Source organism: Rhincodon typus, chromosome 13, assembly GCF_021869965.1.
Source record: "Rhincodon typus isolate 14 chromosome 13, sRhiTyp1.1, whole genome shotgun sequence".
Taxonomy (NCBI): Eukaryota; Metazoa; Chordata; class Chondrichthyes; order Orectolobiformes; family Rhincodontidae; genus Rhincodon; species Rhincodon typus.
Window position 1 is genome coordinate 48,840,058 of NC_063344.1, and position 10,298 is coordinate 48,850,355.

The 10,298-nt window shown below is 38.7% G+C and overlaps 1 protein-coding gene across 1 annotated transcript; it reads left to right on the forward strand.

Moving 5' to 3' along the window:
* shox2 (short stature homeobox 2) lies at positions 1 to 9,942 on the forward strand. The gene is made up of 5 exons (XM_020523541.2): positions 1 to 586; positions 2,866 to 3,074; positions 5,430 to 5,487; positions 5,903 to 5,991; positions 8,586 to 9,942. Exons 1-5 carry the CDS (start codon positions 340 to 342, stop codon positions 8,862 to 8,864), a joined length of 882 nt encoding a protein of 293 aa, XP_020379130.1. The 5' UTR covers positions 1 to 339; the 3' UTR covers positions 8,865 to 9,942.
* Positions 9,943 to 10,298: the final 356 nt, after the last annotated feature.

Consider the following 10,298-nt stretch of genomic DNA (forward strand, 5'->3'; position numbering starts at 1 on the left):
ACGAATGCTTGTCAGTGGTGGATTAATGGCCAATAGCAGCCGCTAGGTATGAGTTGCAGCCCAGGGGCTGATGATAACTGTGTTCCAGGAGTGGGGACACATCAAGACTACAAGGGGAGGTAATTGCTGAGTACAAGGGCGCAGCTGGGCAAGCATTGCAAAGTATAAATAGTCCGACTTCAATAGCACATCAGTACTAGATCTGCATCTCCGAGCAACCGAATTCTGGAAGATCAGGTTTGCATTTCAACTCCAAGACGACGTACCACAGATAAACATTGCACGGTTGATGTATTGGAGAGAATAAGAACAGACAAGGACATATTCCTCTGAACAGCTATGGAAGAACTTACAGCTTTTGTTTCGAAGTCTTTTGATCAGAAGGTGAAAGAAAAGAAGGATGGGATCACGTATCGAGAAGTTCTGGAGAGCGGGCCTGTCCGAGCTCGAGAGCCGAGTCTGAGTGAAGGCAGCCGGGATGAAATGATCAGCGCACAGCGTGGGGCGTCTCGATCCCCGAGCAGTGAGCCAGAGATCGGGCCAGAAAGACCGCGAGACAGCGGTACACCGAAACTGACCGATCCGGGTAAATCAAGTCTCATACTTGTACACGCAGTAGTTAGAGTGTCTTTAGATGGCCCGCGCGGTGCGATGTCAATATGTGGACTTACTTATTATTTTCCACGATATGAACCTTGTTCTTAAATTCAAAGAATATGAGCAAATTACAGAGCGTTGTTAACGGACTCATTTAAAAGTCAGTGGTTCTTTTTACAACTCAAGTACAGTAAATCATAGTAACTACATACGATTGGTGTTTAATTACGCTACAATCAATGATTTAAATAAAACAGAGTGGAAGTTGTATTTGATAAGCAATGTGTCCGCGATAATACCCAGAGAACAGCGTGTTTACAGAAAGATTCGGTGACGCATGCAGGTCAATCAAATATCAATTATTGCGAAAAACTTAATGGCTTCTTCTGGTTTCTGTTTTTAAAGGATGTGTAATTCTGCTTAACATCGGTTTTAAACAGATTTGATTTGGTTATACCGAAAATAACATCACGGTTGTGGTTTAGCAAAGAAACATTTTAACGCCAGTTGCAATGCATTTTTTTTTAATAGACGTTTACCGATAGGTAGATGACAATGACGGCACTGATCTTGTTCATATGTTTAGAGTCCATGCTGTACAACTAAGTTTCCCCCCCCCCCCCCCCCCCCAACCCAGTTGCTGAAATAGGAATACAATGCCAAATCATCCTCCAGAAATGATATAATAAACAAATCCTGTCACTTTATATAGGCCGCCATTTCGAAGGGGACTTATTAAACAATCGTTACCATCATAGTATTTATGTAGACTATATTGCACATCACAGAATATTGTCAATTTGTGGATGCTAAACTTACTGCCGAACGCTATTACAGCGATGTAAATACAGTGCTCACTAAGCTCCCTAAATACATCCACTTCATTAATCATTTTGCGTTATTTTCTTCAGTAAATTAATTTACGATAATAAATGAGATTCTCATGGTTAAATAAAACGAATCAGCTCTCCTTAATACAATCAATGTCATTACATTTTAGGTACAGACAATGTTTTCAAACAACAATTTTGCTCGTTTTTTTTTCTCCTTTTATCTGACTTCTCAATACTTTGAAGCAACAACAAAAAATGGTGATTGCTTTCCCGTGCGAGGTGTAATGTTTTTGCACTTTAACGTTATCCGTAATGTATGGCACAGTTTATTTCTCATCACTGTTTTAATGTGCACTTGTAGTTGACAGATGTTGGCCCACTTAAAAAAGCGTACTATTCATTCAAACAATAATCATGATAATGGCACCGGTGAGCAAGTTTCCGGAGCTTCAGGCAACAAAGCGCATTAATGCTTATGTCACTGTACAGTACCTTATGTGGAGACTTAACGTGAGCGTTGTATTTTTAGTTCTCTGAAAAATGCGAACACCTCAGAAACCCGAACAAAGATCGCTCTAATACAAAGTGTCCTGGCTGAAAATGCGACGTCCAAAATAGGCTCTGAATACTATGTAACCTGGTTAATCTATGTGTTGTACCAAAGTATTCGAACTTGAACTCGCTGCGTATTGGGGCACTGTTTATGCACTTCGTAAAACAAAAACACACGATCAAACCTAAACCTCGCAATGTTTGTTCAGCTTGAATGTAACAAATTCTGCAACATAATTTGTAAACATAGCAGTTCAGCTGTTCAAAATTGGTCCTTTGTCACAAACTACCGCAATTTGTAGCTTTTGACTCTTGTTGACAAATTACGGGAGTGAGCAAGCTAAAGAAGCTGTAAAGTAAATTTCTAACAATGCATTTAGAATATCTAAATTTGTTTAAAGAAAATAACAAATGGACTGCATCAAGTTATTTCAATCAGCGATAAATACATCTGTAATACTCAAAGGTGCTGTCTATTGTTATATTAAGGATAATGTGGCCGACGCTGTGAGCATCGAAGTTTATTATTAGGTTAATGTATACTATTAGAAGGAAATTATGAAAGCAAAAGATTAACTTGAACAATGATCAGTCGCCTGGGACAAAACACTTCAAAAACAACTGAATGATGAGCTTTCTTTTAAGGATTAAACATTGACATGTGGAGACAGTAAAAGCTGTATATAATTCAGCAAAAAGTGCACTGGAAAAGGCAGAAGTTAGTCTACGTTTAAAATTAACGTTGTAACGTAATTACAATGGAGGCAACTTGTTTTTAATTTCATTTACCTGGTAACTTTTTATATGCTCGGTCCAAGACATTCTTGCCGATATCTGGACCTTAAACGTTTGTGTAATTAGAGCGTTTGATGGTCATTTATAGGAAGCGTTGATATTAAAGACAGAAAAGAAGACGCCAAACCAGTGGAAGAAGAAGCGCAGACAAAAATTAAACAACGGCGAAGTCGGACTAACTTCACACTGGAGCAGCTAAACGAGCTGGAAAGATTGTTCGATGAAACCCATTATCCGGATGCATTTATGAGAGAAGAGCTGAGTCAGAGGCTGGGGCTCTCAGAAGCCAGAGTGCAAGTAAGGCAAATATACATTATGATACAAGCATCTGGTACATTAGAATATAGCAAAAATAAATAGCATAACGTTTTGATTTACTGGGTGATCTTATTATTTATTTTTAAGCTAACGTATTGGGTTGCAGATAACAAGGTGTAGAGCTGGATGAACACAGCAGGCCAAACAGCATCAGAGGAGCAGGAAGGCTGACGTTTCGGGCCTAGACCCTTCCTTAGTTGTACTTCTGTTAGAAGTAATTCAGTTCTGTATATAATCAAGTATAAGTGCAAAGGAAACAAATTAAAACATCTACACAACAGGTTCAGCCTACGAATAAAATGATTTATGTTTACGTAAATAATCCTTCAGATGTTGAAACTGTATACCGCTGTGATGAATTAAATAGGTTTGTGCCGTAAGAAGTGATAATTAATTTACTGGAAGTTTCGGAGAAGTTGTGGTTGATAGGCCAGCGGCAGCTGCAGCTGCTATTGGGAAATTGCTAGCATGCGCCCTCTGTTACAGTACCATCTGCATCAAGCTGTATAGTATTCTTAGGGGGGTTTCCAGCTTGTAATACGATAACGAGGTAAACTTAGCAGCAACTTGACCTGAACAAATCGACCAGCGTTCAAAACCATCAAACAGACCTGCAAAAGAAAAAGGTTGCTGCGTCAAGAACCGTGGGGGTGGGGGGTAGAGGGGGTGGAGAGAGAGGGGTGTGAGATACTTATTTTTGTGATCGCTTTGCGTATTCTTTATGGTTTCTCTGTACACAATAAGATTACATTTTTTTCTTCAAATTCCTGTTTGACTTGTGCTCAGCATGGATGACTTTGCATTATCGCATCGGAAAGGCGAGGACAAACTTCACCGTGTAGTAATACAAATCCTAAGCAGTCTTTGTGACGAATATTTGAACTGAGTTTTTTGTTATATGGAATGCTATATTGATGTGTATTAGTTTCTATACAAAGTCTTCCTGTCTTTAATATTTATTATACATTCAGCATTGAAAACTACATATTTCAAACAATATTATTTCAAAATGCACCATAACTATTGTAGCATTGCAATAATTCGTCTTCAACAACTTTCTCTGTTACCAATTCCAATTGTCGAAAACAATTCTACATAGTGGTGTAAAGTAATGGTTTATACATTGCCAAGATGAACTATATCTTGCTGACAATCTGTGCGCTTTTAAATGCAATCCTGATTGGTTCTCTGATGTTAACAAAACCTATTCCCAAATGTGCGTGTTGAAAATCTGAAAACATCTTATGGAGATAGGATGTTGATACAGTAATCATTGGAGAGACAATCAGAGCTACATTTAACTGCTTTGTAAGGTCATTTTAGTACCCACGGTATGATTTTATTTGCCATTTTGTCACGTCAATAAAATATTGTATTAAGAATCACTGGAATACAATAGATCAAAGGTTTTCATAAGATTGAGTATTTTTCATAGACGTTAAATTATACTCGTTTTTTTTAATTGAACGGTATATTAAACAAATAATCTGTTTGGTAACAAAACAGTGCATTGTGATTTGAAGATGAAAAACGAAGTTCAATTTGATCGAAAGTAAATTTGGTATCCCAGTTCCAAAACGCATCAAAGTTTTTTTTTCTGCTAGAGTATGATTCTGGAAAACTTCTTCATGTGATGGTACTTGCAGATAGAAAGGATTTGAAATCGTACATGCATAATTTAACACCAGACTTTCATTTGAGAATTGCAAAGCAGCTTAACATATTAATGTGGTATTTATTGTATGGGTTTTAATCTGTGTCCTTGTGAGCATAATATTGCCTTGCAAAAATCAACAAAGGAATAAACATTCGATTATATATAGATAGATATATTAACCTTGAATAATGCTAATTACCAGGTATCGATATCCTTTAGTATCAGGACAACATTTTTATTTTGCTTACAGACACAGTACTTTTATTTTAGTTTGCTAATGAGCTGAATCTTATTGGACGGAGCTCATTCTCAAATGTCAGGGCCATTATCGCTGTAATATTGGGTATCAAAGTGTATCTAGTTCTTCTGGGATGACAACCTACATTAGAAATGAAACGGGACATAAAACAAATTTCTCATGAACCAGGAAAAAGCAAGAAAAAACAAGATTATGCATATTTTCGGTCGTTTGCACCATTGTTTCTTTCCGAAGAGGCTGCCATGCATCGTGCATACAAGGGTCGGATAATTAAAATAAACGAGGTCAATCACATTAATAATTAATAAGTCCGACGGGATATTGCATCGCATAGTTGTCAGTTTGAACAGTCCAACTCGTACATCTGAGATGCAACTGCCAATCATTGCCACTAAATTTCTTCGTTTTTGCCCTATAGGTATGGTTTCAGAACAGAAGAGCAAAATGTCGAAAACAAGAGAATCAACTTCATAAAGGTATGCTTGTTAATTTACAGATCTGGCGTGGTAACGTTATTAATAGCAATCCACATGCAGTTTAATGCACTGATGTAAAATTTAAACGTGCTATGTCTTCCACCAAGGTTATAAGCCAACAATAAAAGAGTCAAACTTTAGTCTGGATTTGGGGGCGAAGGGACGGGATATGGAAAGGGATTGGGGTGGGGGAGTGGAATTGGATAGTGGAACAAAAATAGTAAACACTAGTCATTTATTCACTCATTCGTTGATTATGCATACACTGTGTAGCAGGACTTTGAGCAGAATTATGATGTTTTCCATCAGTATAATGTCGTTGTATCCGAAGTCACAAAAATTAATTAAGATTAGTGGCTCCAGACCGTGACGCAAGAACTTTTCCTTACATTTGAACTTGCTTTTTCTACTGCAGGTGTACTCATTGGTACCACCAGTCAGTTAGAAGCTTGTCGAGTGGCACCATACGTTAATGTGGGAGCCTTGAGAATGCCATTTCAACAGGCAAGTATAAATCCATCAAAGTTTATTGCGTACAATCTCCGTTGGGGAAGATGCACGATCTTTTAACGCTGCTTTAACGAAACTTGTTTTGGAAATAAAATTTGACTAATTATTTAAAGCTATCATCTTCCTTATTCTAAGCAGTTCTGTTCATACTATCGCTAACACGATATTGATAATGTATACATGGTATCAATACCTGTCCTTGCACGTCGGCCCCAAAATTAACATGTATTAAATGACCATTGAGAGGGAGCTAAACCAATGAGGTTTTCCGATCTGTTCGGGGATTTTTTTTCGGTTCAGTCGCCATTTTCCATGAGTTGTATTTGATTATCGCCTAACTGTCCGTGTTATATGGCGTGTTCTGCCATTTTATCAGTAAAAGCTGCTAATACTGATACATGCTTAGTGTAGTACGAAGTGTTTTTAAATGTCTGAACTCTTCACCAATCGTCGAGCAACTGCTGTATTCCTTACTTATGAGATTACCATCCTGCTCCAGGGACTCCCATTATCGCAGAACAACCTGTTTTTGCGTATGCATTTTCGTCCATGATTTAGATTTGAACAACATTACACTTTAGAATTGCCCTTTGTGTCGACTTTCAAATGCTTGACCAATTGAAACGGAATTTTAATCATTTGCAAACATCTAACTGTATATTTTACATACGACTTCTGTGTTACTTTGTATCCTTCATTGACAATTTGAGTTTTAAATTCATTCATAGGATGTTCACATCGCTGGCTATGCCAGAACGTATTGCCCAATCCCTGTTTGCCGTTGAGACGGCGGTGGTGAGCTGTCGTCTTGAACTCCTGGAATCCATTTGGTGTAGGTAGACCCACAACGCCCTCAGTGAGGCAATTCCAGGATTTTGACCCAGCGACACGTGAGGAAATGTGTATCTCCAAGTCGGAGTAGTGAGTGGCTTGGAGGGGGACTTGCAGGGGTTGTTCCCACGTACTTGTTGTCCTCGTCCTTCGAGATGGAAGTGGTGACGTGTTGGGAATGTGCTGTCCAAAGAGCTTTAGTGAATTTCTGCAGTGCATCAATATCACCATATTAACATAGTTAATCTCCCAAAAGGCATCAACCTGTTTATTTTCATGCACAACTTTTAGCCTTCTATTAAATAAGGTGGCAGAAATGTTAACAGGCTTTCACCTACGCTGGCAACCCCGGGAGATTTCGACCAGGTGATTTCTACACGTTTGAACCTGCACCTGTTTTTGCAGGTTACCTTGACTTTACAGCGTAGCCGTAAGTCAACACGTGCGCTTTCAAGCAGCATGCATTTTACTTGATGCAAATCGGAAGTAAATCCAGACGTAACATCCCTACCTGACATTTATATGATTTGGGAGATTTCTACTTCATATGGCTCAAGATCACATAGTTCACTTATCCACTTAGCCTGGCTAATGTTGATTTCATGTTCATTAGTTCAACGCTGATTCTGAATATTGATTTACATCTCTTTTGAATGATCTTCCTCAACAGTCACAGATTATGACAGACTATGTCTTGAAACTTTGTCAACTTTCTTTTTGTTCATTGTGTTATCTTCCCTCGATATTTTGCTGGTTGAATTAAGAATGTTATTCTCTCATCCCTTAAGGTCTTGTGAAGTGATTACTCAACAAATTTTAATTCCCTCAGCTATCCATTGCACGAGTTGGGAGAAAGTGAAATGGACCGGCCGCGCAGGGAGGGGAGGGGACGTGGGGACGCGGGTGGGGAGACGCCCCTAAAGTGGTCGAAATGCCAGGCATTTTTTGTTTCTCAACAACGTAAGGAACACTGCAACGAAAATCTAAATTCCGGTGTTGTCTCTCTTTCCTCTCCAACCCCTTTTAAAATCGAGATTTCTAAATGCTTTTCAAATACTTTACTGACTTCAGCGAACTTCCACATTTTTTTTTCGTCATGGTGTGGCAGGGCAAAGTGTTGTTTCAAGTGGCACTTTCATACTTTGTGGACTCTGCTCCATTTTTGGTTAGAGCTGTCTGCATGGTGACGCGCCCTGGAGTACACAATTTGTTGCTTTCCAGGGAATGTGCTTTGGCTGACTGGCGTCTTTATCACTTGGGAGCCAAAGTGTTCACCATTCTTGGAAACAATGGAGTCTAACTGCTGTATATTGGTAAGGCAATCTGTTTTCCACAGCCTGCGACCCCACTATATTGTCCGTTCGATGACTGTGTTCAAGTGGGAGAACCGCCAATTGCGGGGGAAATGCCGTATTCAATGAACCACTTTCACTGTCCTTTTCAGTCCCTCAGAAGCAATGGTTTAAAACTCTTGTATTACTCTTTGTGGTTTCACGCGTTGGAAGAAATAAGAGTCCAGTAACCAGACAGTCTTGGATATATGTACAATATTTGTAGTGGTGCCCCCAGCTTGCTGGATGCAGCATTGGAGAGCAGGCACTGGACAAACTCTGCTTAACCCTTTTATTTCCTTCTCTATTGATCAATGCACCAACACCATTCAATAACGTTCTCGCTTTTTAATATTTATTACCACTGTCTTTTTTTTTGACGACAGGGTATCTTTGTAACAATGTTCTCTCCTTATTCTGTTTTAGGAGAATCACTGCAACATGACTCCCTTGTCCTTTCAGGTCCAGGCGCAGCTGCAGTTGGACAGCGTGGCGCATGCGCACCACCACCTCCACCCGCACCTGGCTGCACATGCGCCCTATATGATGTTCCCTCCACCGCCCTTTGGTTTGCCCCTTGCCACCTTGGCAGAATCCGCCACGGTGGTGGCAGCGGCAGCAGCAGCCAAAACCACCAGTAAAAACTCCAGCATTGCAGACTTGAGACTTAAAGCGAAAAAACACGCTGCAGCACTAGGCCTGTGATCTGAACAGTGATTCCAAATACACAGATCTTTCGAAACAAAAGCCTCCGAAGGAGGAAGGACTCGCAGCTGGGAAAAGTTCAGAAGTGAGCTTTCTGCAAATCCATTTTAGCACAACTTTACTTGATACACCCGGGGGCTGGTCTCCTATAGCATAATGGAAATTCCTGACGTATGCTTTTGCTTCCCATAAACCACTGGAATAATTATTCAGAGATGGAAAATGGATCGCTAATCTGCCATGAACCGTTTATGAGAGTCAAGAGTGAACAATCAAATGAAATACGAAGAATTACACTTGCATGTATATTTATACTATTTTCAATGATGCTTATGTCCTTTGAGTCAGAATTGCACTTGGTTTATGTTAGATGGAACAAACCATTGCTTTTACAAGTGTGGAGAGGAAAAAATAGTTTTAACGGTTCTCATTTTAGATTTTCATGTGTACTATTTTCTTCTTCCAGTAACATAAGTAATGGATAATTATAACTATTCTACCTAGATGTCCATTTGTTTTAGATCAAAAAGATATAAATTATGTATTCTACATTCTTACCGTACTGAACTCTTATCGTTTAAACCATAAGATAAGGTACGGCCCTCTGTAAAAAAAAATGTTGATACACGAACAAAGTTTATTTTGTTTAAAATTGTGTACGGCTGATAGACTGTCAGTATTTAATTTTTATTTCATAGAAGTGTGTTTATTCATAAATATTTCTCTTGTGCTGTTGTGGGAATTTATTTCACATAGATGTTTATGGGATGTATTTCAATGAGGTGTTGGTTTCATTGAAACCTTGATTCAATCAATGAAGATCAGAATTTGAAGAGCCCATTGTGAAGGGATATTGCTCAGAGTAATACCGCCTTTCCCCACCGTCATGGTAGACCTTGAAAACAAAGATGTTTTTGCAGTTCGTAGATGCTGCGCCCTTCTAGGATTATTTATAATAAAATGAACAGACTATTTGTACAAGTGTTCAACAATGACTCTAAAATGAAACAAAACCTTCGCTGTTGTACAGTTCTATGGTTTAATGTCAATGCAATTAATTTGAATGAAATTAATTAACGAAAAGCAACTGATATCGATCTGATGTTGCATTTATTGCAACAAGTGCCAAGGAAGAGTGAAATGGTTTTATATATATTTAATTAAAATATGTTGAATTCATCATCGTTTTTCTTTTATACCTTCCTGAACACGACTTTCAAATTTGAGGTTGCGTGGTTAAATTTTGTACATGGCTTGTTTGTGTTCAAGAACATGAAGATATTTTTGGATTCACTGTAGCAGCCTAAATAAGAAGGCTTATCCTTTTAACTGATGTTGTTCTCCTTTACACTTTTGTTATGGCATTTTCGTTTTATTGCTATTTTTAGGTACAAAAGGCAGGGAAACGTCACAAGCTGCAAAATTCGTCAGTGA

Excerpts from the sequence above, each read along its gene's own strand:
- shox2 (XM_020523541.2), top strand. The coding sequence starts at position 340 with ATGGAAGAACTTACAGCTTTTGTTTCGAAGTCTTTTGATCAGAAGGTG. Across the intron at positions 587-2,865 it reads ACCGAAACTGACCGATCCGG|GAAGCGTTGATATTAAAGAC; the intron begins GTAAATCAAGTC and ends GGTCATTTATAG. Across the intron at positions 3,075-5,429 it reads TCTCAGAAGCCAGAGTGCAA|GTATGGTTTCAGAACAGAAG; the intron begins GTAAGGCAAATA and ends TTTGCCCTATAG.